The sequence below is a fragment of the Pseudophryne corroboree genome, chromosome 3, assembly GCF_028390025.1.
Source record: "Pseudophryne corroboree isolate aPseCor3 chromosome 3, aPseCor3.hap2, whole genome shotgun sequence".
Taxonomy (NCBI): Eukaryota; Metazoa; Chordata; class Amphibia; order Anura; family Myobatrachidae; genus Pseudophryne; species Pseudophryne corroboree.
The window spans coordinates 539,874,821-539,902,583 of NC_086446.1; the positions used below are offsets into that span (position 1 = coordinate 539,874,821).

The window sequence follows — 27,763 nt, forward strand, 5'->3', positions numbered from 1 at the left end:
GTGTGCTGCTAAGAATTATGCTGCCTATTCGTTCAGAACTTCTAGGCTTTTGGCTTTTCTGCAGCAAGGCCTAGATTTAGGCCTTCGTCTGGCCTGCCTCAAAGTTCATATATCTGCCTTGTCGGTGTGGTTTCAGAGGAAAATTGCGTCAGCCTCCCTATGTCCCTCATGTGGCTCCATGTGATCTGTCTGTTGTCTTAAATGCCCTACAAGAGTCTCCATTTGAACCTCTTGAGCCTGTGGACCTTAAATGTCTTATGCTTAAGGTCATGTTTTTACTGGCTATTGCCTCTGCTAGGAGGGTGTCAGACTTAGGCGCTTTGTCCTGTCGTCCACACTTTCTGATTTTTTACCGGGACCGTGCAGTTCTTCGAACTCGCCCTGGTTAGCTACCTAAGGTGGTATCATCTTTTCATCTTAACCAAGAGATTGTGGTTCTGGCCTTTATCTTTTCTGGTTTGTCCTCCAAAGAGTGGTCTTTGGATGTGGTACGGGCTCTCCATATTTACGTAGAAAGGACTGCCTCCCTCAGGAAGTCAGATACCCTTTTTGTACTTTTTGGTTTTCACAAACGTGACTGGCCTGCGAATAAGCAGACCTTGGCCAGATGGATTTGAATGGTGATTGCAGAAGCCTATGCACAGGCTAGACTCCCAGCTCCTGCTGTTAATAAAGCCCATTCTACTCGGTCTGTTGGATCTTCTTGGGCGGCCCGCCGAGGCGCGTCCGCTGAACAATTGTGCAAGGCGGCTACGTGGTCCTCAGTGAACACGTTCATCAGGTTCTATGCCTTTGTTACTTCCGCCTCCCAGGATGCTTCCTTTGGACGCCGGGTTCTTGTGCCCGCTACGGTGCGTCCCCTCCCATGAGGAACTGCTTTAGGACATCCCCGATGTATAAACTGAATCAAGTTTATTATTTACACAATTTTATCATTTAAATAAAAATTTTAAAAATCAACAATTTGGGGACATTTTTGATACAGTATTAGCCAGTAAAGTGGTTAACATATATTCATACATGGGGAATGTTGCAGAGTTGCTCTACAAATCCCAGAACTAAAATATGTTCATTTAAAAAAAGCCGAAACTGCAGGCACATGCAAGCTAAGTATTTTTCACTATTAAGCTTCAAGACAACGTAAAATAAATTGGCTAAAACAAAGACACTAAAATTTAATATATGTATGAGCAATGAAGGAAGCACCTATCCATATCAGTGCATTTGCAAAAGAACGGTTCGCGAGTGCTGGCGATTGTCATCATTGGGCATATACTAGGATACTTCTCGGGTAGGCAAATACACGTCTCTATTCCAGTCTGCATCTGTTTGCAGTAATACTGACCTGTCCTTACTGTACTCGCCCTACATTAGTCTGTCCTTCACTGCTGTGTCCCATCTCTCTAGGTGCAAGCCATACTTACCTACTCTCCCGGAAGCTGCGGGAGGCTCCCGTTTTTTGGGGTAGCCCCCCGCACCCCCGGAAGAGTGGGCAGGTCTCCCGCATCCTGCTCGCACCCTAGTGATGCGAGCAGGATGGAGAGATAACCTCCCGCATTCGCGGGTCCGTCGGGTGGAGAAGGGGTTAAAATGATGCTAATCGCGTCATTTTAGCCCCGCCCCCTTCCCGCGGACCCGCAAATCGCTGCATTTCCCGATGCGGGGGCGGGGCTTAGTGATGTCACAGCCCGGCCCCGCCCCCCGAAGGCACCTGCAGCGTCTCCTCTCCGGGCTTCTCCCGGAGAGGAGAAAAACAATGTAGGTAAGCATGGTGCAAGCAGGTATGTTAGATTAAGGCAAATCTGCATGTGCACATATATGTGCAGCCTTTTTTCTGGGCATATGCACAGCAATTTCACGTATTTTATGCTATGCCGATAAGTGGAGTCTCATACTGAATCAGCCCGAGGCTTACAGAGCTTCATACAGTGATTGTTTTTACAAATACCTTACTCCAGCCGATGATCTATCCTGATCTATAAATTTAATTACTGTGCCAATTCATCTCCTATATAATAGCTCAGATCTGTGCCTGTGTGTCTAACACTTGGCGTGGCTAGGAGCTCTCATTGGGTTAGCAGCAAGTCTATCACACCCAGTCCACAGCTGATTGGGCGAGAAACGCCCTCCCACACAGGTTACATCCAATGGGAGGCTCTGCCCTTTGGCTGCTGTGTGTGTGTTCTCAAAGCAGGATTAACAATGGGGCTGATGGAGCTGCAGCTACAGGCCCACACCCAAAAATAGGCCCACTGCATCTGCAGCAACATACCTCCCAACAATTTACACATAAAAATCGCTATAAATTCGAAAAGGGGGTGCGGCCACGGGGTAAAGTGGCGTGGCCACGCCCCTTTTCCTATACTTTCAATGGAAGTTCGGGGAGCCAAAAATCGGTACAGACCATATAAAAAAGGCACTGTACCTGCCAAAAAGGTACAGCTGGAGGGTATGCCACTGCATCTGCAGCAAGTCTCTGCGCTGTAGATAGGGGGGAAAAATCCTTTTACTGCAGCAGCCTATGTCCTGCTGCCAGTCCGCCTGCCCCCTCCGGCATCAGCAATCCCCACTTCCTAGCTACCTTGCAGGTGGAACAAAAGCTGTTGCGCCCACCGGCATAGATGTGTATGAAAGCGGCGCAGCGGAAGCATACGTTCCTACATTGTGGCTGCTCCCTCCGGGAGGGAGCAGCCTTATTATATAGTAGGGGGAGTGGAGGAGGCTGTACGGAGGCGTGGAGAAGGCGGTACAGGGCGTGGTGACGCAATTGCGTCACCGTAGCCCCGCCCCCTGCTTTACAATTCCCACATTAACCGCCCCCTTTTTTGTGATGGGATGCTGCTGTGACCGTGTCATGCGGCGGGGTGTGAGCGCCATGCGGGAAACTTGCCCACTTCCCCAGGGGGGCAGAAGTGCCACCCAATTTTTGGGAGCCTCACGGACTTTCCGGGAGAGTAGGCAAGTATGAGCGGAAGACTTTCATAGCCCTCCATGCGCCGCATACTCTCTGAGCCCCGGAGCCTCCTCTGCGCGTGATGTCACAGAAGCGCCTCCTCGCCACAGCCGCGCACAGATCCCCAGTTGTCCTTACTCAGCAACACAGCACCTGGGCTGCCAGCCTGGAAGCCCAGAGATGGCTAATGTAACGGATAGAGTGGGTGATATCGCAGAGGGTAATGTCTGGACGCTGAATCAATGTAAAAGGTGACAGTGCTGTGCAGTGGGTGTGCAGTGTCACTGACACTGCACTGCACTCTCACCTTTTACATTGGTTGAGCGAGTCAGTCAGTTCTGCCAGCCAGTCACTATTGTTAGCGCCGGTGTCCCAACGCGCTGCATTACAGGAAAGTAGACGCATTAAATAAACTACAGCTCCCAGCAGCCCTTAGTGCCGAAGCATTCCGTTGCTAAGGGCTGCTGGGAGCTGTAGTTTAGTGAGTGCATCTTCTTCCCTGTAATGCAGCACGTTGGGACACCGGCGCTAACAATAGTGACTGGCTGCTGTGCGAGTCTCCGGGAGAGCCACTGCCAAAGGGAGGACAGCAGCTTAGCTGGTTCCAGGAGGAGAAGCAGTAGAAACATTACTCGCCCCTCCCCCACTCGCAGTACCGCCGGGCCCCATCCACGGTACCCCCTCACACACCCCTCCACCACCCGCGGTGGCTTCGGACCACCTCCCCCACCCGCAGCATGCCATGCCCATTGATATTGGAGGAATAGAGAGCAATCAACACTAATTTGTACTCGTATTGATGAATAAATATTATGCAGTCTCGAACAATGTTTGTGTGTTTATCCTGATTACCCACTATAGGGGTATATTCAATGCAGTCTCAAACAATGTTCGAATTGAGATGAGGGACCCAGAGGGGGGGAGCCGCGGGGACAGCCGCGGGCAGACGGAGGAGAGCAGCGTTACAGCAGCCCTGCAGAAGGATGTCACACAGCCGCCAGACCTCACGGCAATGTCCACCCGGCTCCAGCAAGCGTGACCTCACATGCTGGAGCCAGGTGGACGCTGCCGTGAGCGGCGCGTCTGTGAGACATCCTGCTGCAGCACTGTGCTGTAGCGCTGCTCTCTCCTGTCTGCCCGCGGCTGTCCCCCGTCTCCCCGCGGCTCTCCCCCCTCTCCTCCTGTATGGTACCTCATCTCAGTCCAACATTTTTTTGTTACCGCCGATGTTACCGCCGATGCACGTACTATTCGAATTCCCAGACTTGACGAAAAAAAACCCAGCTGGAATTGAATAGGTCGAATCACGATTCGACCTTAAAAAGTCGAAAACTGCAGTCTTTTCGACAGACGGCAGTTTTCGACCCTAGTTGAATATACCCCATATAATCTCACTAGACGATGTTAGGTATATAGTTAGCAAGGATATATATATGTTCAGTCACAGTTGCAAAACCTCTTAATGATATACTGTAAGAATCTCTATTGCTTTTTGTCAGGTAGCGAATGTGTGTGTTAAGAGAAAGATCTCCCACTGTACACTCCTCGTGCACGCCAGTCTCTCTGTATCATTCAAATGAAATGGAGAGAAACTGGTATCCCTGGGCTATATAAAGTTCTTACAGTAAAATAGTCACATTAGAAGTGTAGATATTAGGTCCGTGTCCTTGTATAGGTCTATATAGCCATATTAAAGTGGCATTCAATATAAGCCACATGTATAATTCTATAAGGTTTTCTATTAACATTTATCACAGGTTATATTCAACTTATATTAGTTAGGTCTTTCTGAGCACGGTAAAAATGAAAGTGAAGCTACACTTATGGTATGGCTGATCAGAATTCAATTTGACTATCCTTATAGATCAAATCATCACTATTATATTATATTCTTAAATAAGTATCATTAGGTGCATCTTAAATATTTCTCTAAAAATATTTTTTATCCTATATTTAGCAAGTGTTTTTTTAACAATATATGAATTAAAAGTTATGTTTTATAATAAATAATGTGCACCACTTCAAGAGAACTTTGTTTTTCTCTTGTATACATTATTTTGAATGCTATGAATTGCCCTTCAGTATTTTGTATTTTTCATTTAGGTTTTCTGGAAGAATGTAATTCCACATGTGTGTAACGAAACGTAACAACTACATTTTAACATAGTTATATAGCGCACTATTGTTAATTGTGCTTTGAGTGCTTATTTTGTCTTGATTTTTATGTTTGCTTTTATTGCCAACAGGTGTCTGGCACAAACTACAAGATGAAGGAAAGTCTGGATCAGCACCTGTTGCGCCTCAATGAGATATTTGCAACACATGGAGATTACGTACAGACCCTGCGTTTCATGCAAATAATGGCTAATAATGTCGTTTCACAGCTCTCTAGTCTGCCCAACTGGCAGGGGACTAGTGCCAACCTTTCTCTGATCGCCAGGCAGGCCAGCTTCATTGAGTATTACAGGTAGAGAGAATCGCTCTACAAGATGTATATATACTTGATGTTGGACAGCACTATGCAAAGGTTTACACAGCTGTAAGCACCCAACACAATGTCATTCCCATTTCATAATTTTATTCATTTTTATTTGTGCAACATGATTATTATTTCACAAATGTGGCCAAAACATACCTTTAATAAGAACAATCTTTATAAAATACCCCTGTTTTGCACATACTTCTTATTGGGGATATCCTTGGTACAACATCTCTTTTGTTAGCAATTCCTCCCTGCCAGTATTGCACATTGATTGGTTTTGCACTCCTGATATGATCCAACATGCCATGCCCATTGATATTGGAGGAATAGAGAGCAATCAACACTAATTTGCTGGAGCAATCCTCTTAGCTAGGACTGGCCCATGTGCTTCAATGACCTGGTTGGGGTGGTTGCTGATTTCACATACACAGAAGATTTTAACTACTCACTCTGGGCAGTCACCAACAGCAACAGCAGCCATGTTCTATTCTGCCTATCACACAGTGTACTCTCCCAGATTAGGGAGCAGCGGAATCCCACACTGGTGTGTAGCAACTGACTGGATATGGCGTCGTCCTGATGTGCCAGTTTTCTCATTTATGTTTAAACCACCATTTATCACCTTATTTCTGCTTTACCAAAGACAAGATTCATCTGATGGTTAATGATACATGTACATATGATCTAGTCTGCCGGTATGCTGACCAGATCCCAATCTGGTAGCATAGGTAATTAACTACACAGTGGAAACAATTAAGGGCAAGCTGAATGTTCAAGTGCTTTGCTCCAGCAATATCAACGTCATGAAGGAAGAAGAGGCTGTTGGTATATAACAAATGTATTAGATTACATGATCTAAAATAAACTTGTCAGTGACGTTTGAAGACATATTGGGTGGTATTCAATTCTTTCCTATCATTATTTCTCTTACGTCCTAGAGGATGCTGGGGTCCACATTAGTACCATGGGGTATAGACGGGTCCACCAGGAGCCATTGGCAGTTTAAGAGTTTGAGAGTGTAGGCTGGCTCCTCCATCTATGCCCCTCCTACCAGACTCAGTTTAGAAAATGTGCCCGGAGGAGCCGGTCACAGCTAGGGGAGCTCTACAGAGCTTCTTTAGTAAAGTTTTTTTTAGAGTTTATTATTTTACAGGGAGGCTGCTGGCAACAGCCTCCCAGCTTCGTTGGACTAAGGGGGGGAGTAGTGTCCACCCTGCGGGGTCTGAGCCACTATCTCCGCTGACAGGACACTAAGCTCCTGAGGGGATAGATCGTTCCCCGCCACAGGGGATCGCTCACCCCAGCAGCATGCCGCCACCCCTTACAGAGCCGAAGATCACTGGCGAGTGAGTCACCGACCCCCCCTAGCAAGCGTGGGCCGGTGTGAAGATGGTGGCAACAGGGTAGGAGCACAGTACTAACTGTGCTCCGGAGGCTCAGCTGTACTTAGTGCGGCGCTGTGAGGGGTGCCCTGAGCCAGCGCCTGAACCCTGCACTGGTCAGCAAGCCTGTCGGGGTCCGTGGATCTCAGCCAGCATTTTACCTCAGGCCAGTATAACCCTTGTGGAGATAGGGAAGACATCGCAATTTTGGGTGTGGAGCTTCTCCTCATCAGCGTTTCAGCACCATTTTCCTGCCTGCACAGCGCTGTCCAGGAAGAGCAGAAGGGGGGGGAAGCTGCATTAAGACTGTGTAACCTATTAAGGTGCACAGTCAGAACTAGTAGGGGTCTCCCCTTACATTAAAAGCGCTGTGTGTGGGTTGGCTTTAATCTCTGTGTCTCTCTTGCCATTCTTGGGGGTGAAACTCTGTCTGTCCTCCCCTGTGTGTGTGTGGTGTCGTGGTCTCCATTAAGCTATGTCCAGGGACTCTGTGTCATATGCTGCAGAGGATATGTCCTCTCAGGATGATCCCATTCCATGTAATCAGGATTGCACTGGTTTAGCACAGATACCAGCAAGGGAATCTATGATTTCGCAGATTTCAAATAGGGTTGCACAAAATTAATCTGCAACTCAGGCTTTACAGAACTCTATGGCAGTCTGGCCCAGTTCTGGTACCTCAGGGCTCCCCGCTGTATATTCACATAAACGTGCTGTTGCGCGGATCATGCAGGATGATACGGATACCGATTCTGACACTGCAGACGGTGACGGAGATGTGTTGCAGAGGGCAGCATCTCTTGCTAAAGGGGTGCAGTTGATTATAGAGGCTATTAGAGATGTGTTGAATATTGCTGCTACAACACCCGAGCAGGTTGAGGATGCTTACTTCACTGAAAATAAGAAACCTTCCCTGCGTCAAAAGAATTAAATGCTATTTTTGAAAAGGCTTGGGTAAACCCGGATAAAAAATTCCAGATACCTAAAAGGGTTCTGGTGGCATTTCCTTTCCCGGTAGAGGATAGGGAAAAATGGGAAAACCCGCCTATTGTTGACGCGTCAGTATCCAGACTCTCAAAAAAAAGTTGGTTTTACCTGTTCCAGGATCTACCGCCTTGAAAGAGCCGGCTGATTGTAAAATTGATAATACGCTCAAATCCATGTACACGGCTTCTGGGGCAATACTACGTCCCACTATTTCCAGTGCTTGGATTGCCAAAGCTATAGTACAGTGGTCAGGCACGTTACTTGAAGACTTGGATACTATGGAGAAATGTGATGTTGAATTGTTTTTACGTAACATTCAGGATTCGGTAGGATTTCTGGTAGAATCCATGAAAGACCTGGGTTCCATGGCTGCTGGAATTTCTTCCATGTCTGTATCAGCTTGTCGAGGACTGTGGTTGCTCCAGTGGTCTGCCGACGCAGAATCCAGGAGAACTGTGAAGACCCTACCCTACACAGGTCAGGCTCTCTTTGGGGAAGCGTTAGATGCGTGGATCTCCACGGCTATGGCTGGTAAGTCACCTTTTCTTCCCTCAGCGTCACTTGCTCCGAAGAAACCCTTTTCTTCAGCTACATCACAGCTCTTTCGGCCTACCAAGCCCAGAAAGGCCAAGCCGTCCAACACCTTCTTTCGGGGAGGTCGGACCAAGTCCAAGAAACCTGCAGCTGCAGGTTCCCAGGAACAGAAACCTGCTTCAGGTACACCAAAGTCCTCCGCATGATAGTGGACTGCACGCCCCGGAGGTGGGGCCGGTGGGAGCGAGACTCAGGCATTTCAGTCACGTCTGGGTGTCATCCGGCCTGGACCCTTGGGTGCAAGATATTGTGTCCCAGGGGTACAGGCTGGAATTTTAAAATCTCCCTCCTCACTGATTTTTCAAATCAGGCTTGCCAGCTCTGCTGGCAGACAGAACTGTCCTGCAAGAAGCCGTCCAGAAGTTGGTGGAGGCACAGGTCATTGTGCCAGTACCACCTCATATGCAAAACAAAGGTTACTATTCAAACCTTTTCGTGGTACCGAAACCGGATGGTTCGGTCAGGCCCATTCTGAACTTAAAATCACTAAACCCCTTTTTGAGGGAGTTCAAGTTCAAAATGGAGTCTCTAAGGGCAGTGATATCAGGTCTGGAGGAGGGGGAATTCCTGGTATCCCTGGATATCAAGGATGCGTACCTCCACATTCCGATTTGGCTGCCACATCAAGCTTATCTTCGATTCGCACTGTTGGACTGTCATTTTCAGTTCCAGGCCATACCATTCGGCCTCTCCACAGCACCGAGGGTATTCACCAAGGTGATGGCGGAAATGATGACTCTCCTCTGCAGACAGGGGGTGAACATAGTTCCATATCTACACAATCTGTTGATAAAGGCATCGTCCAAAGAGAAGCTGTTACGGTCCATAGCTCTCACGACCCAGGTTCTCAGGGAACATGGTTGGATCCTGAATCTTCCAAAATCACATTTGGAACCAACCAGGAGGTTGTCCTTTCTGGGAATGATCCTCGACATGGAAGTGCAGAGGGCGTTTCTTCCAGTGGAAAAAGCGTTGGTGCTTCAAACGATGGTCCGGGATGTCCTGAAGCCAACCTGGGTGTCGGTTCATCAGTGCATTCACCTTCTGGGAAAGATGGTGGCCTCTTACGAGGCTCTGCAGTACGGGAGGTTTCACGCTCTGTCCTTCCAACTGGATCTCCTGGACAAGTGGTCGGGATCCCATCTACACATGCACCAGAGAATACGTCTGTCGCCAAAGGACAGGATTTCACTCCTCTGGTGGCTGCAATTACTTCACCTTCTGAAGGGCCGCAGGTTCGGGATTCAGGACTGGGTCCTTCTAACCACGGATGCAAGTCTCCAGGGCTGGGGCGCAGTCACTCAAGGGGAAACCTTCCAAGGAAGGTGGCCAAGTCTGGAAGCTGGCTTGCCGATAAACATTCTGGAACTAAGAGCCGTCTACAACGGTCTTCTCCAAGCGGCCCATCTTCTGAGAAATCGGGCCATTCAAGTGCAGTTGGACAATGTAAAGACAGTGGCTTACATAAACCGACAGGGCTGAACAAAGTGCAGAGCTGCAACGTCAGAGGTAACAAGAATCATCCTCTGGGCAGAAAAACAAGCGTTGGCGCTGTCAGCAGTCTTCATTCTGGGAGTAGACAACTGGGAAGCGGACTTCCTCAGCAGACACGATCTCCATCCAGGGGAGTGGGGTCTCCATCTGGAGGTGTTAAAGGAGGTAACAGATCTTTGGGGTGTACCCCAAATAGACATGATGGCCTCTTGTCTCAACAAGAAGCTTCGACGATATTGTTCAAGGTCGAGGGACCCGCAAGTAGTGGCGGTGGACGCCGTAGTGACTCCGTGGGTGTTCCAGTCGGTGTACGTGTTTCCTCCACTTCCACTCATCCCAAGAGTTCTAAAGCTCATAAGGAGAACATGGGTTCAAGCGATAATCATTGCTACAGACTGGCCAAGAAGGGCTTGGTACGCGGATCTTCTGGATCTACTTCAAGGAGAGCCGAGGTCTCTTTGGGAAGACCTGCTGCAGCAGGGGCCGTTCGCCTATCAAGACTTACCGCGGCTACGTTTGACGGCATGGAGGTTGAACGCCTGATACTAGCTCGAAAGGGCATTCCGAACAAGGTTATTCCTACCCTGATACAGGCTAGGAAAGGGGTAACGTCTAAACATTACCATCGATTTTGGAAAAATTATGTATCTTGGTGTGAGTCCAAGAAATTTCCTGCGGTGGAGTTTCAACTGGGACGGTTTCTCCTCTTCCTACAATCCGGTGTAGATATGGGCCTGAGGTTGGGATCTGTGAAAGTCCAGATTTCGGCCCTGTCCATTTTCTTCCAGAAACAATTGGCTGTCCTCCCTGAGGTTCAGACCTTTTTGAAGGGAGTTCTGCACATCCAACCTCCCTTTGTACCGCCTACGGCGCCTTGGGACTGTAAGTGCCAAATTGCTTTCTCACAAATATTTAAAATGCCCGCTCTAATATATATTGCAGACGCCAGGCGCATCTTATTACCATATACGATAAAAGTGTGCTGTACATCGCAAAACACTGCATCCCATAAGAGAAAACAATACACCCACACATTATCTGAGTTCCAAAGCTCATTGATGTATATATTTGTTATTAAAAGGATATGGATTCAATATATTACAATGTACAGTATACCTATAGTTACATGGTTACACTCACACAGTAAGCAGTTAAAACATAGTTACATACAGTTACAGGCCAGCAATACAATACCATTCCCTCAATGCTTATATCTCTCTCTCTCTAAAATCATGTTGGGACTCCATCTTACGCTGAGATCAAAACAGGAACTGATCTGGCAATAACTCCATCATCGTCTCAGACCAAAACAGGAACTGAGCTCCTGTGTGATCAACAATGTGTTATCTAGTTTTTGGGGGAGGAAACTTACTCATTCATGATGAGTCACTAGTCTCTTTGTATATGCTAATCAGGTTCAGCCTTGAAGACATCCAAAGGGGCTGGCCTGAGCTTCCTGTCCACTACCTGTTTGGAATATCTATTGTTCTAATAAAAGTGATTTTAGCTTACATACATTTAATCATAATTATTTGTTGCAATGTCCTACAACTTTATAACAAGTATCAAATTAATCTACACATTAATCTGGTTGCTTTAATAGTAAATATGACCAGTCTATCTTGTTTCGTTTAAATAATACACATACATGACACCACTTCATTACATAATTCCAAATCACCATGATGTCCGGCACTTGACACTATCATAATTATGTACTGCATGAAATAAGTGTCGAATCCATCTCTGTGGCATGTCCGTGTAAATGCGTGTGTTACCATATATTGCTGTGCTCGCTGCGCGTATTTGCAAGTATAGCGACTTATATGTGTGTAGTTTGTATGTTCTTTTTATGTCATATTTTTGACTTCGACAGGACCTTAACTTGGTGTTGCAGTTCCTCCAATCGGACTGGTTTGAGCCTCTACAGGAGGTTTAGGTCAAATTTCTTACATGGAAGGCTGTCACGTTGTTGGCCATAGCTTCTGCTAGACGTGTGTCGTAGTTGGGGGCGTTGTCCTGTAAAAGCCCATACTTGATCTTCCACGAAGATAGAGCTGAGCTCCGGACACGTCAGCAGTTTCTTCCGAAGGTTGTGTCGGCATTTCATATCAACCAACCTATTGTGGTGTCAGAGGCTACTGACTCCTCAATTTCATCAAAGTCCTTGGATGTTGTAAGGGCTCTGAAAATCTATGTAAAGAGGACTGCTCGTCACAGAAAATCGGACTCTCTGTTTGTCCTGTATGATCCCAAAAAAATTGGGTGTCCTGCTTCTAAGCAAACGATCTCTCGCAGGATCAGGTTCACTATCCAGCATGCGTATTCTACAGCAGGATTGCCATGTCTTACGACTGTCAAGGCCCACTCTACTCGTAAGGTGGGGTCTTCCTGGGCGGCTGCCCGGGGTGTCTCGGCGTTACAACTTTGCCGAGCTGCAACTTGGTCTGGGTCGAACACGTTTGCAAAGTTCTACAAGTTCAATACTTTGACCTCTGATGATCTGAAGTTCAGTCAATCAGTTCTGCAGGAGCCTCCGCGCTCTCCTTCCCGTTCTGGGAGCTTTGGTATATCCCTATGGTGCTAATGTGGACCCCAGCATCCTCTAGGACGTAAGAGAAAATAGGATTTTGGTTACCTACCGGTAAATCCTTTTCTCGTAGTCCGTAGAGGAGGATGGGTGCCCGCCCAGCGCTTTGTTTTCCTGCAATTGTTATCTGGTTCAGTACAACTTTGTTTTTAGTTAAGTACTGCATTGTTACTTGGTAAGTACTGTTTCAGCGGTTGCTGAGTTTTCATGCTAAGTTAGCTTGATGTGCCTTGTATGTGTGAGCTGGTATGAATCTCGCCACTATCTGTGTTAAATCCTTCTCTCGAAGATGTCCGTCTCCTCGGGCACAGTTTCTAGACTGAGTCTGGTAGGAGGGGCATAGAGGGAGGAGCCAGATCACACTCTCAAACTCTTAAAGTGCCAATGGCTCCTAGTGGACCCGTCTATACCCCATGGTACTAATGTGGACCCCAGCATCCTCTACGGACTATGAGAAAAGGATTTACCGGTAGGTAACCAAAATCCTATTTTCAGCTCGCTACCCCCAGGGTAACGAGGCGCCCTAACCCTTTACGCAGCTGAACCTGATTACTCTGGTCGCGATATGCGCAATAACAGGGATCACTTTAGAAAGGCGATTGGGCGTGATATATCATTTGAATACCGCCCATAGACAAGGGTAATCAAAATAAGTTCTGATGTATTAAAGGTCAGATTTTAATAAGTCATCTTCTTTTCATTATTATTATTAAAATCTAATTTTAAATACATTACAATTTAAAAGGACAATATACCAAACAATATCATTAAAGCAGCTGTTGATATAAATGCAGCAAAGATTCTGTATCACTGCAGGTAATTCAGAACTGGAGAGATTATTATTATTATTATTATTATTATTATTATTTGAAAATAATATAACAGACAACAGTGTAAAGTGCAAAACAGCATGCGAGTGCAGTGTCTCCATTTAGAACTATAAAGTCCAAAACTAGGATATACTGCAAAGGATGAGAATGTGCCTCTATAAATGCATTTGAAAAAACTGCAGGATGCCTCTTTGAAAATCTTTTGTGTAGATATTATATTGTGTAAAATTCTGCAGACAGGATGTAATGATGGAGGGTGGCTGGCCAGCTCGCCTCCCCACTCTGGTACCGGAGTACTGTATTATTGTAATTGGTGATGTACTTCAAAAGCAGAGGAAATAAAGGTGTGTGGTTGAGTAATGTAATTTCTGCCTTGCACTTAGGAAGTAGATCCTTCTGCCTCATGTCACATGACACATTCTGATGGTGTTCCATGTCTGAGTGAGAGCAAAAGAACCCTAATTACGAGGACCACCGCAGACAAGTATGTTTCTCTCTTTGTAGATGGCTTTCTTATCTCTTACTCTTCATCCTTGACCTGATCATCTGCCTTGCAACATGCTTAGGATTAGCGAAACGCTCCAAGTGTCTGCTCATAACGTGAGTATAGAATGTAAATTTAAGTTGTGTTATAAATTTTTTTTTTTTTTATTGCATAAGGTATGGATGGCAGAAGGTGTAGTGTTTATGGGATGAAGCTGCATTGCTAAGTTCCATAGCAGTTTTCTCTCTGCCACACTATAGGTGGATTACTGCAAGGCAAGTTATCAGATGTATGACTTGTATGCACTGCCTTTCTCCCTACCACATTGCACATCATAGATGTGTGACTTGTATGCACTGCCCTTCTCCCTACCACATTGCACATCATAGATGTGTGACTTGTATGCACTGCCTTTCTCCCTACCACATTGCACATCATAGATGTATGACTTGTATGCACTGCCTTTCCCCTTACCACATTGCACATCATAGATGTACAGTATGACTTGTATGCAGTACCTTTCCCCCTACCACATTGCATATCATAGATGTGTTATATGCACTGCCTTTCCCCCTACCACATTGCATATCATAGATGTATGACTTGTATGCACTGCTTTTTCCCCTACCACATTGCACATCATAGATGTCTTTTATGCACTGGCCTTCTCCCTACCACATTGCATATCGTAGATGTATGACTTGTATGCACTGCCTTTCCTCCTACCACATTGCTCATCATAGATAAAAATAGGATTTTTAATACCTACCGGTAAATCCTTTTCTCGTAGTCCATAAGTGATATTGGGGGAAACTAGTACAATGGGGTATAGACGAGGTCCAAAGGAGCCAGTGCACTTTAAATTTTTTCAACTGGGTGTGCTGGCTCCTCCCCTCTATGCCCCCTCTCATAGGCAGATATAGGAAAAAAACGAGCCCGAAGGAGAAAGGACATATATGAGACAAGGAACATGATAACAAAGGGTGGTGAGATTTACACACCAGCACACCATAAACATATAACAACCAGCAAGGCCGAGACTCCACAGGCAGACGCCCTTGCAGATCCCACTGATCTTGTAGAGTGGGCCTTTAGAGACTTAGGAACAGGTAAGGCTGCCGACACGTAGGCCTGTTGGATAGTAAGACTAATCCAATAAGCAATGGACTGCTTTGAAGCAGGGCAACCCTTCTTCTGCGCATAATAGAGCACGAAAAAGGAATCCGTCTTTCTAATCCGAGCTTAACGCTTGACATAGATCTTCAAGGCACACACAGCATCCAATGCCTTCGGAGGAGCAGAAGCGTCAGAACTGGACGGAACCACAATAGGTTGATTCAGATGAAACGCGGAGACAACCTTCGGCAGGAACTGCTGTCTAGTCCGGAGCTCCGCTCTGTCCCCATAAAAGACCAAGTATGGACTTTTACACGATAAGGCCCCAAATTCTCAAACACATCGAGCAGAAGCCAGGGCCAGTAACATCACCGTCTTCCACGTGAGGTACTTGTCTTCTACCGTCATCAGAGGTTCAAACCAGGAGGACTGTAAAAAGTTCAACACTACATCCAAATCCCAGGGTGCCGTAGGCAGCACAAAAGGAGGTTGTATGTGCAGTACCCCTTGCAAGAAGGTCTGAACTTCTGCCAACACTGCAAATTTCTTCTGAAAGAAAATGGAGAGAGCTGAAATCTGGACCTTAATGGAACCCAGACGTAAGCCCTTGTCCACACCAGCCTGCAGAAAATGAAGGAAACGTCCCAAGTGAAACTTTGCAGGCGGATTCGTGCATTCCTCGCACCAAGAGACATATCTCTTCCAGATATGATAATAGTGTTTTGACGTCACAGGTTTCCTGGCCTGAACCATGGTTGCAATAACCCAACCTCCATGCCGTCAAACGAAGACGCGATAAGTCCGGGTAGACGAACGGTCCTTGTTGAAGAAGACCTCTTCTGAGTGGTAGAGGCCAAGGGTCTTCGACAAACATGTCCAGAAGATCCGCGTACCACGCCCTCCGAGGCCAATCCGGGGCAATTAGAATTGCCTGGACACCTTGATTCCTGATCCGCTTTAGCACCCTTGGGAGCAATGGGATCGGGGGAAACAGGTATACCAGCCGGTATGGCCAAGGCGACGCCAGTGCGTCCACTGCTCTCGCCTTAGGGTCCCTGGTCTGTGAGCAATACCAGGAAAGTGTCTTGTGAGACGAGAAGCCATCATGTCTACCCGGAGTGAAGATTGCTGACATGGCTCTTGCATTTCTTTCCGCCCAGAGGAGTATCTTTGACACCTCTCTCATGTAGGCTCTGCTTTTTGTCCCTCCTTGTCGATTGATATACGCCACCGCCCTTGGCGTTGTCCGACTATACCTGGATCGCCTGATCCTTGAGCAGAGGAGATGCCTGAAGCAGAGCATTATAGATCGCCCGAAGTTCCAGAATGTTTTTTGGAAGGAGGCTTTCGTGGGATGACCACCTGCCCTGGAACTGCACCCCTTGGGTGACAGCTCCCCATCCTCGCAGGCTCGCATTCGTCGTGAGGAGGGTCCAATCCTGAATTCCGAAACTCCTGCCCTCCAGGAGATTGGGGGACTGAAGCCGCCACAGGAGCGAAATCCTGGCCTGAGGTGACAGCCGAATCATCCGGTGCATCTGGAGATGTGATCCGGACGACTTGCTCAGGAGATCCAACTGAAACGTTCTGTCATGAAACCTCCCATACTGGATTGCCTCGTAGGAGGCAACAATCTTATGCAGAGATGTACGGACACCCGAGTACAGCGGAGCCCCATGCGGACCACCTCCTGAAGTGTATTCGCCTTGTCCTCTGGTAGAAACACCTTCTGTACCACAGTATCCAGCAACATCCCCAAGAACAGGAGCCTTTGAGTTGGCTCCAGGTGGGACTTCTGTAAGTTGAGGATCCACCCGTGGTCGGGCAGAAGACGGATGGTGTGGCCGATATGGAGCAACAAAAGTTCCCTGGATCTTGCCTTTATCAGAAGATCATCTAGATAAGGCACCACATTGATCCCTTGGATCTGGAGTTGAAGCATCATCTCCACCACCACCTTCGTGAATACCCTCGGGGCTGTTGACAGGCCAAAGGGTAGTGCCTGGAATTGGAATTGATCGTCCAGCAGGGCAAACAGCAGGTACGCCTGAGGAGGCCAAATCGGAATATGGAGATAGGCGTCCTTGATATCCAAGGAGACCATAAATTCCTGTTCTTCCAAGCCCGCAGTCACTGCACGCAGGGACTCCATCTTGAACTTGAACACCTTTAAATAAGGATTCAAGGATTTCAGATTCAGAATGGGCCTGACCGAACAGTCTGACTTCGGCACCACAAACAGGTTTGAGAAAAACCCCTTGCCGCGGTGCGGTAGAGGTACTGGAACAATGACGTGGGACTGGACCAATTTTTGTTAGCCTGTTGTAACGTAACTTGCATATCCTCCAATGCTGGTAAGCATGATTTGAAAAATCGTTGGTGGGGAGTACTGTCGAACTCCAGCTTGTAGCCTTGAGAAATGAGCTCCCTGACCCAGGCATCCTGGCAGGAAGTCTACCAGCCGCGGCTGAAGTGACACAGTCTAGCTCCCACCTCGAGATCCCCTCGGGGTGGGTGGGCACCGTCATGCTGAGGCTTTAGTGGAATTAGAACTGGTGGACTGTTCCTGTGGACTGGTACTTGCAGGTTTTCTGAACTTACCTCTGGTACCTCTAGCCACATTGGAGGCACCTCTGGCCTTTGATCGAAATGTGCAAGACCGAAAGGACTGGACAGACGGTTCCGGATAGGAACGTCTCGCTGGCGGGGCCCCAGAGAGGAGAAACGTGGATTTCCCAGCAGTAACCTTGGAAATCCAGGCATCCAACTCAACACCAAAAAGCCATTCCCCAGAAAAGGGGAGGGACTCCGCATTACGTTTGGAACCACAAGGCCCTGCGCGCAGACACCGCCATGGCCGACGTCTGAGCATTTATGTTCCCCATCTCCTTGAGGGAATCACAGAGGACACGGGTAGTGTCCTGAATGTGTTTCAGGAGGGTAACCATAGTAACTAAGGGCATATTCCCAGAGAGGCCCCCTGAATTTGTGTGGCCCAAGAATGAATGGCATGGGTCATCCAGCAACCCGCAATGACTGGTCTTTGTGAAAGGCCGGCTGCAGTATATATAGATTTTAAGGTAGTCTCTATCTTTCTATCCCCTGGATCCTTCATAGTAAAGGAGCCCGGGGCAGGCAGCACCGCCTTCTTAGGCAGGCGAGAGATGGAGACATCCACCCCAGGGGGTTCCTCCTAAAATTTTCTACCTTGAAGAGCAAATGGGAAAGTGCGCAAAAACTTTTTGGACACTTGGAATTTTTTGTTTGGATTCTTCCAGACCTGTTTGAATAAGTCATCTAACTCTGGAGATTCAGGGAAAGTGGCATTGGGCTTCTTTTGTACAAAGAAAAACGACTGCTGTGAAGAAGCCTCCTCTAGAGGGAGCTGTAACACATCTCGTATAGCCAAAATGAGGGGTTCAATCCCCTGAGTAGATTCGGGATCCCCACTAATGGGGTCCGGGTCATCCCCATCATCCTGGACATCATCATCTGTATCAGAAAGCAGAGCAGGTAACCCACGCTTCTCGGGACCTGTATGAGAGAGGGGAGGGGGGGGGCTGTGCATCAGTGCTAGCAGCTAAATCTGCAAAAGCTTGTTGCAGTAGTTGAGTCTTCTGCACATTAGCAGTGAGCTGGGATGACATATCTGACATCATAGTTTTAAGAGACCCTAACCAGTGGGGCTCTGTACCTTCTCCACCAGCCTCTTCACTAATTTGTGAAGATTGACTACGTTGCTCACAGGAAACAGAGGCATTAGACAATGGAGAAAATCTGGTCAGTACTGCACAGCTTGTGCTTACCCATATTTCACAGTAAGTACAAACACATAAACACAAACAGTTATAATGCAAGCCTGCTATTCCTACTGTATGTAAGATGAGACACACAGAGGGAGAAATACCAGCACACCCGGAGCTGTACAGCACCAGTGAGACTGTCAGCTCTGTAACACAATAACACCAATAAATGCAGTCTTAAATAGGCTCAGAATAATGTACACAAGAGGCTCTTCCCTCTAGCTACAACCTGTACCAGTTTCCAGCGTGTCTGTGAGGCAAGAAGCGGTGAGTGTGTGCTGCTGATAGCTGCTGTAAGCAGAGGAAGGTGCTAAAACGCTGCTGGTCCTGCTCTGAGGAAGCTCCGCCCCCTCCAATGGCGCCGGAGCTATACATATATATTGCCAAAGTCTCCAATAAGCTTAAACCCTCACACAAGTGCTTAGTTAAGCCTGTTTGAGCCAGTGTACTCACGGGGGAGGGACCCGTCAGCCGCACTTTGAACCGATGTCACCTTCAGGCAGCGTTAGGGGTGTGCGGCATGCTGCAGCTGTGACAAACCGCCCCTCCTGCAGCGGGGAAGCGGGTCTGCACCTCGCAATGCCGGTGACCGCCCCCTGCCCCCCCCCCCCCCCCCCCCAACTCGTACGGCGGGCAGACAGCATACCAGAAAAAAATAAGATTTAACTGAAATTGACGAAAACTCTCTGGAGCTGCAGAGATGTGCATTCTCTCTTTAGGGCACTTTTTTTCTAAACTGCCTGTGGGAGGGGGCATAGAGGGGAGGAGCCAGCACATCCAGTTGAAGAAATTTAAAGTGCATTGGCTCCTTTGGACCCCATCTTTACCCCCATCGTACTAGTTTCCCCCAATATTCCTTATGGATGCTAGAGAAATACTGTTTTACAAGTTTAGTCACTTTTTTATTTTGTAAAATTACTAAAGTGAGCAAACTATCTTCTGACTCAGCAAGTGAACCCTTTGAGCTGTTCCTGTTATTTACTATGCTTCATTTATCCTTCAGCATGACTGTCAAAGTTAATGGGTTCCCAACTTTTTATCTGATCACCAGCAATTTTATTTTAATTGGGGGGAAAAAGTTAATGGAAACATTCATCAAAGTGATTCCTGTGCCTTTATTACCGGTTAGATAACATTGCTCTTAATTTGCTTTAAGCATTTACAGATACACCAATAGCCATTTGTTACGGATATAATTATATAACACAGGTTATGGTATAATACTTCAAATATATTTTTTGGACATGCTTTAAATTTATCCCTAACATGGGGGTAAATTTACTAAGATGGGAGTTCTATTTAAGATGGGATGTTGCCCATAGCAACCTATCAGATTCTTCTTCTCATGTTTCTAGCACCTTCTAGAAGATACCTGGAATCTGATTGGTTGCTATAGGCAACATCCCATCTTAAATAGAACTCCCATCTTAGTAAATTTACTCCATGGACTGTAAAAATGCACAGGAATAATAAATAAAATAAAATATATTCTAAATATATTCCACTTACTTGCAATTACTGCAACCCCAGAAATACTTCCATGATTACTCAGTTACTTGTCACTGATTAAGGCCAGTTACCCGCTGGTGGAAAAAAAAACCCGCTGCATGACAAGTTGTATTTTCAATGCGATGTATACCCAACACATTCGCCTGCGGGGCGGCAATGAAAAACATTCCATTTGACATTCACCATGCAGTATCTAAAAAGCACCGCCACTTATAAGCAGAGATGATATGAGAACATAGGGACCAATAGGTTTAATCCTCTTACCCATTTACTGGCTTTTACAGTGTTAAAGAATTGTAGTTAAAATATGCTTTTTAACAACAGTAGGTAACCTTTACTAATATCTATACTTTACCCAAGGACTAACCTATTTATTGGTGTTATTCACAGTGCAGTTACCCGTTGCAACTAATTTTAGCAGAGATCCAGAGTGACAGTGTTAGTAGTGTATGCTTGTCACATTACACTATTCGTGCACACACTATTGTAATGAAATGTTATATACAGTATATAAACTCCAGGTACAATGTATGGATTGTCGATTGCTTTTGAGTTAGCATGTAAATACTTGTATTCTTGCACCTGCCGAGTAATATAGTAGTAATGTGTATTCACTATATACACTTCAAACAGCCAGGGTAGTTAACGACCCACGGGGCCGCGTATCGCTTGTCGTTGCCGGCATACACACTTGCCAAGAAACTAAATGTAGTCACTCAAGAAGGGTGAAAATGAGTAACGCTGTTTACTTTCTCTGCAAGTGTGTATGCACCTTCAGTACACAATACAGCTGAGATGTAAGGAAGCAAAGGAGTAATCGGCATACTACTAAGGACGGGCAGCCGTTGGAAAAGATAAACAGTGACAAGCCAGAGGAGATGCGGTTATAGACATTCGCTATGTAGGAGAGAGCTGTAATTGAAGTGTGAGAGAAGAGGGCTGTGAGAACAGGAGGGAAGAGAGCCCTGCCCCAAGGCGCTTACAATCTAGGGGGAGGGGGGAGACAGACAGGTGAGATAAGGTACGAGCAAGCGGAAGATGTCCTGATTGCAGGAAGTAAGCGAGGCAGAGATGGCCAAGGCATAAGGCAGGTGGTTCGGAGAGTGACCTCCAAACTAGGTTATGCGGAAGGATGCACGTTGATGTGGATTTTCAGTGGCCAAGTGGGTTTTTCAGTGCCCATTTGAAGCTTTGCAAGTTCGGTGAGAGTCTGGTAGAGTGAGGTAACTCGTTCCAGTGAAGGAGGGCACTGTCATCGGCAGACTGGAGAGAAACTGATATATTATGCATCGTATGTAGCTGTTGACCAGTGCAACAGGCATATCCCGGTTACCCAGAAACCAAATTAGCCCTTTGGCTGCATATACTGTATTATGGTAGTTTTCTCTTCCACAGGCTCTAGTTCACAAGTCAAAATGTGGAAACAGATAGGTATAAATGGTATACATACCGTATGTATTGGCTTTTTAGATCAGTTACGTGGGAGGTCTGGTTGTCCTGTTTTACCTGTATGAGAGTTTGGATAAGTATGCTTTTCTATATTACATTATTCTGCTAGTTGTATAGGTGCGACAAAGATTTATGGGTTGTTTTTTTACATTTCTATAATCATATTTACAAAGACACATATCTAAATATAGATGTTTAAGCGTCACTTTCTGAGCAAGCTTGCTCTGTAATGTGTTGTAGTTAAGTAATTGCATTGGATAGGCCAACAGTGTATGATGATAATTGCCTTGTTATGGAGGCATTCTCAGAGCCGTGTTTGTCTCCGAGAGAGGGGAATAAGTAATCAGACAAGGAGATAAAGGGATAGATATTTTCCATCTGCTCAAAGGAAGCCTCTGGGAATCTCTGATTACAGGTTTCTGTGTCTCTTTGCCTCCTCCTCTCACTGGTGCACCCATTGATTTTAGATAGTCTTGTATGGGATGTAGAGTGAGAACCATAGAGAAGAGAGTAAGTAATTGCAAAGGAGCCAGAGATCTGCAGTGCACATGAATAATACAGCAGAGGCAGATGAATAGGACAGGTCTGCGGATGCTGGACTCAGACCTCAGAGATTAGATTGGACTCCAACAGACCAGAGTCAGATTAGGGCCCCATAGGTGCTGGCTAATATACTGGTTACTCATTGATATGTGAATTTATTATTTTATTTATTTATTAACAGTTTCTTATATAGCGCAGCATATTTCGTTGCGCTTTACAATTAGAACAGTAATAGAACAAAACTGGGTAAAAACAGACAGACATAGAGGTAGGAAGGCCCTGCTCGCAAGCTTACAATCTATAGGGAAATAGGCATTGATACATAAGGATAGATGCTACCTATTGCATAATGGTCCACCAGATTGCTAAATTCTTAATGGTTTGTATGATATGATATGATCACCACGCAATGTTGGCCAAGTGTCAGGAGGGTGTGAGTAAAGAAAGACAAGATATGTGATGTTATGTGTACTGTGCAGAGAGGATATAATTAGATAGGGAAGCACTGAAGGTTATATGGGTGGGTCTGGAATTTGATAGGCTTGTCTGAAGAGGTGAGTTTTCAGGGAACGTTTGAAGGTTTGGAGACTAGGGCCCTCATTCCGAGTTGATCGCAGCAGGAATTTTGTTAGCAGTTGGGCAAAACCATGTGCACTGCAGGGGGGGCAGATATAACATGTGCAGAGAGAGTAAGATTTGGGTGGGTTATTTTGTTTCTGTGCAGGGTAAATACTGGCAGATTTATTCTTACACTGCAATTTAGATTGCAGATTGAACACACCACACCCAAATCTAACTCTCTCTGCACATGTTAATTCTGCCTCCCCTGCAGTGCACATGGTTTGGTCCAACTGATAACAAAATTCCTGCTGCGATCAACTCGGAATTAACCCCATGAGGCAATGCTTATTGTGTGTGGGAGGGCACTCCACAGAGTGGATGAAGCCCGGATAAAGTCCTGTAATTTTGAGTGTGAACAAGTAATGCGTGTGAATGAGAGACATAGATCTTGTGCAGAGCGAAGAGGTCGGGTAGGGAGATATTTTGGGATGAGTGAAGAGATGTATGTTGGTGCAGTTTGGTTAATAGCCTTGTATGTCAGTAAAAGTATTTTATATTTAATACGGTAGAATACCGGTAACCAATGGAGGGACTGACAGAGCGGATCTGCAAACGATGAACGTCTAGCGAGGAAGATAAGCCTCGCAGCTGCATTCAAAATGGATTGTAGTGGTGAAGAGCCTATGTTTGGGAAGACCGGTTAGGAGACTATTACAATAATCAGTGCAGGAGATAATGAGAGCATGGATTAGAGTTTTTGCTGTGTCTTGTGTAAGATATGGTCGCATTTTGGATATGTTTCTTAGATGTATGTAACATGATCTTGAGACAGATTGAATGTGGCGAACAAAGACATTTCAGAGTCAAGAATGACACCTAGGCAGCAAGCTTTTGGGGTAGGGATGATTGCCGAGTTCTCAACAGTGATAGAGATATCAGGTTGGAAACTACTATTGGCCGGTGGAAATATGATTAATTCTGTTTTGGAAATGTTAAGTTTGAGATGGCGAAATGTCATCCAAGATGAAATGGCGGAAAGGCATTCAGTGACCCCGGGCCAATACAGATGGTGACAAATCTGGGAAGGATAGGTAGATTTGAGTATCATCCGCATACAGATGGTACGGAAATCCGAAAGAGTTGATTAGTTTGCCAAGAGATGAGGTATAGATAGAGAAAAGCAGAGGACCTAAGACTGAGCCTTGCAGTACTCCAACTGAGAGAGGTAGCGAAAAGGAGGTGGAATCAGAGAAACGAACACTGAAGGAGCGATTAGATAGGTAGGATGAGAACCAAGAAAGGGCTGTGTCCTGAATACCTAGGGATTGTATTGTTTGTATGAGAAGAGAGTGGTCAACAGTGTCAAAAGCAGCAGACAGATCAAGGAGAATAAGTAGTGAGTAATGGCCATTAGATTTAGCAGTGACCAAATCATTCACTTCCTTAGTCAGTGCTGTTTCTGTGGAGTGTTGGGCACAAAATCCGGACTGAAGTGGGTCCAGTAGGCTGTGTGAGTTAAGAAAGTGTATGAGGCAAGTCCTAGGCAAGTCTCTCAAGTAGCTTGGAGGGGCATGGGAGCTGAGAGATGGGACGGTAGTTTGAGAGAGAGTTAGGGTCAGAGTTTTGTTTTTTTCAGAATGGGAGTAATCACTGCATGCTTGTACAGAGAAGGAAGATACCAGTAGACAGAGAGAGATTACAGATTTTAGTTAAGGTTGGGATGAGCACAGCAGACAGAGCTTTACTCATTTGTGAGGGTATAGAGTCAAGGGAAGAGGTAGTAGAGTAGGCAGATGAAAAGAGTGCAGATACAGGTGTTAGAGGATTCAGGCAGGGAATTGAGCAGGTCACTTGCTGTGGAAGAGCATACCATTTCATTTTGGATCTTATCAATCTTGTCCTTGAAATAGGAAGCAAGATCTTGTGCACTGACAGTGGCTGGTGGGTTGGGTGAGGGAGGGACAAGAAGTGATTTTAAATGTATTAAACAGTTGCTTGGGGTTAGAGGCTTAGGGGTATATGCAATTGCGGTCGAATTCCCGAAATTGTCGAATTTCGGGTATTTTTCGCCAAAAAAAAAAATTCGTCAATGCAATTCAGTGCTTTCCGTCCAAAAAACGGACTTTCAAAATTCGACTTTTTGAAATTCGACTTTTTGCAAATTCGACTTTTCTGCAATGATACAAGTGCTGCAATTCGACAAAAGCATATTCAATTCAAGTTTGGAAATTCGACAGCAGTGCTTTTAGACAGCAAATTAGTCATTTTCAATCCGCCACACTTTGGAGGGTGAAACCAATAAAAAAAATTTAAAACATGTTTTTTTTGTGGGTTTTTTTCGTGATAATATCAGATCTATTTATATTAGAAGGGATTAGGTACTTGGTTTGTCTTTTTGGGAGGCACAAGTATTATTTATATATTTTTAAAAATAATATTTTTTTTATTTTTATTTTTTTTATAGATGGAATGGTGAAATCCCTGAAAAAAATGGCGTGGGGTCCCCCCTCCAAAGCATAACCAGCCTCGGGCTCTTCGAGCTGGTCCTGGTTCTAAAAATGCGGGGGGAAAATTGACAGGGGATCCCCCGTATTTTTAAAACCAGCACCGGGCTCTGCGCCTGGTGCTGGTGCAAAAAATACGGGGGACAAAACGAGTAGGGGTCCCCCGTATTTTTTACACCAGCATCGGGCTCCACTAGCTAGACAGATAATGCCACAGCCGGGGGTCACTTTTATACAGTGCCCTGCGGCCGTGGCATTAAATACCCAACTAGTCACCCCTGGCCGGGGTACCCTGGGGGAGTGGGGACCCCTTCAATCAAGGTGTCCCCCCCCCCCCCCCCCCCAGCCACCCAAGGGCCAGGGGTGAAGCCCGAGGCTGTCCCCCCCCCCCATCCAAGGGCTGCGGATGGGAGGCTGATAGCCTTGTTAAAATGTCAAGAATATTGTTTTTCCAGAAGAACTACAAGTCCCAGCAAGCCTCCCCCGCAAGCTGGTACTTGGAGAACCACAAGTACCAGCATGCGGGAGAAAAACGGGCCCGCTGGTACCTGTAGTTCTACTGGAAAAAAAATACCCAAATAAAAACAGGACACACACACCGTGACAGTAAAACTTTATTTCATACGTCGACACACACATACTTACCTATGTTCACACGCCGACATCGGTCCTCTTCTCCAAGTAGAATCCACGGATACCTGAAAAGAAAATATCAATATACTCACCTCAGCCAGGGTCCAGAGATAAATCCACGTACTTGTTAAAAAAAAAAAACCGGACACCCGACCAAACGGACTGAAAGGGGTCCCATGCTTACACATGGGACCCCTTACCCCGAATGCAGAGAGACCTCTCAGAGTGACAGCTGTCACAGAAAGATCTCTAAAGCCAATCAGGAAGCTGAACTCAGACAGCGCATCGCACAGCTCCGTCCATTACTTTCAATGGTGGGAACTTAGCGGCTAGCGGTGAGGTCACCCGCCGGTCAGCGGCTGACCGCGGGTAACCCCCGCAGACGGCAAAGTTCTCACCATTGAAAGTAATGGAGAGGCTTTGCGATGCGCTGTCTGACAGCTCAGACAGCGCACAGCCAATCAGGTGAGCGCCACGGAAGTAGCACTTCCTGATTGGCTGAAGGGACTTCAGTGACAGGAGTCACGTGGTGTCCCGGCATTCGGGGAAAGGGGTCTGATGTGAAAGCATGGGACCCCTTTCAGTCCGGTGGTACGAGTGTTCGTTTTCTTTTTTTAACAAGTACGTGGATGTATCTCTGGACGTGGATGTACCTCTGAGTATAATTTTTTTCACAGGTACCCTCGGATCGTCGGAGACCGTGGCAGTCGGCGTGTCAACATAGGTAAGTATGTGTGTGTCGGCAGTGTGTAATAAAGTTTTACTGTCACTGTGTCTGTGTACTGTTTTTATTTGGGTATTTTTTTTCCAGTAGAACTACAGGTACCAGCGGGCCCGTTTTTCTCCTGCATGCTGGTACTTGTGGTTCTCCAAGTACCAGCTTGCGGGGGAGGCTTGCTGGGACTTGTAGTACTGCTGGAAAAAACAATATTATTGTCATTTTTCTCAAGGCTATCAGCCTCCCATCCGCAGCCATTGGATGGGGGGGACAGCCTCGGGCTTCACCCCTGGCCCTTGGGTGGCTGGGGGGGGACACCCCTTGATTGAAGGGGTCCCCACTCCCCCAGGGTACCCCGGCCAGGGGTGACTAGTTGGATATTTAATGCCACGGCTGCAGGGCACTGTATAAAAGTGACCCCCGGCTGTGGCATTATCTATCCAGCTAGTGGAGCCCGATGCTGGTGTAAAAAATACGGGGGACCCCTACTCTTTTTGTCCCCCGTATTTTTTGCACCAGCACCAGGCGCAGAGCCCGGTGCTGGTTTTAAAAATACGGGGGATCCCTGCCCAATTTTTCCCCGCATTTTTAGAACCAGGACCAGCTCGAAGAGCCCGAGGCTGGTTATGCTTTGAAGGGGGGACCCCACGCCATTTTTTTTACGGGTTTTTCCCGTTTTTTCCCATTTTTTTAAATCGCGGCAAAATCCGGCAAATCGGCCGTTTTTCGCCCGCGGGACTGTCGAATCCGTTTTTCATTGAATATGGTGAATTCCGGCAGCCACCTGCTGGAATTCACCTGTCGAATTGTGTCGAATTAAAAAACGGCGATAATTTGCCGCGATTCGCCGTGAATTGCATATACCCCTTAAGCAGAGATGAGAGATTGGAAATATGTTTGTTTGGCAGTGTCCAGAGCATTACGATAAGAGTGGTATACGGTCTTATATGTGAGAAAGTCACTTGAACTACGAGATTTACGCCACTGGCGTTCTACTTTACGTGAGAGTTTTTGAAGGTGTCTAGTGTATTTAGAGTGCCACGGTTGACATCTAAGTCTACGTGGAGTGTGATGGGTAGCTGGAGCCACTTCATCAAGTGCTGTTTCTAGAGTTTGGTTAAGGTGTGATAC

At 46.4% G+C, this 27,763-nt stretch overlaps 1 protein-coding gene across 2 annotated transcripts in view; it reads left to right on the forward strand.

Moving 5' to 3' along the window:
• Positions 1-27,763, forward strand: part of TTYH2 (tweety family member 2) — a 315,012-nt gene that overhangs the window by 221,959 nt on the left and 65,290 nt on the right. For both annotated transcript variants that reach the window (XM_063961177.1, XM_063961178.1), the window contains 2 exons: positions 5,200-5,420; positions 13,817-13,912. In XM_063961177.1, the coding sequence (XP_063817247.1) occupies positions 5,200-5,420; positions 13,817-13,912 (317 nt within the window). The remainder of the gene's footprint in view (positions 1-5,199; positions 5,421-13,816; positions 13,913-27,763) is intronic.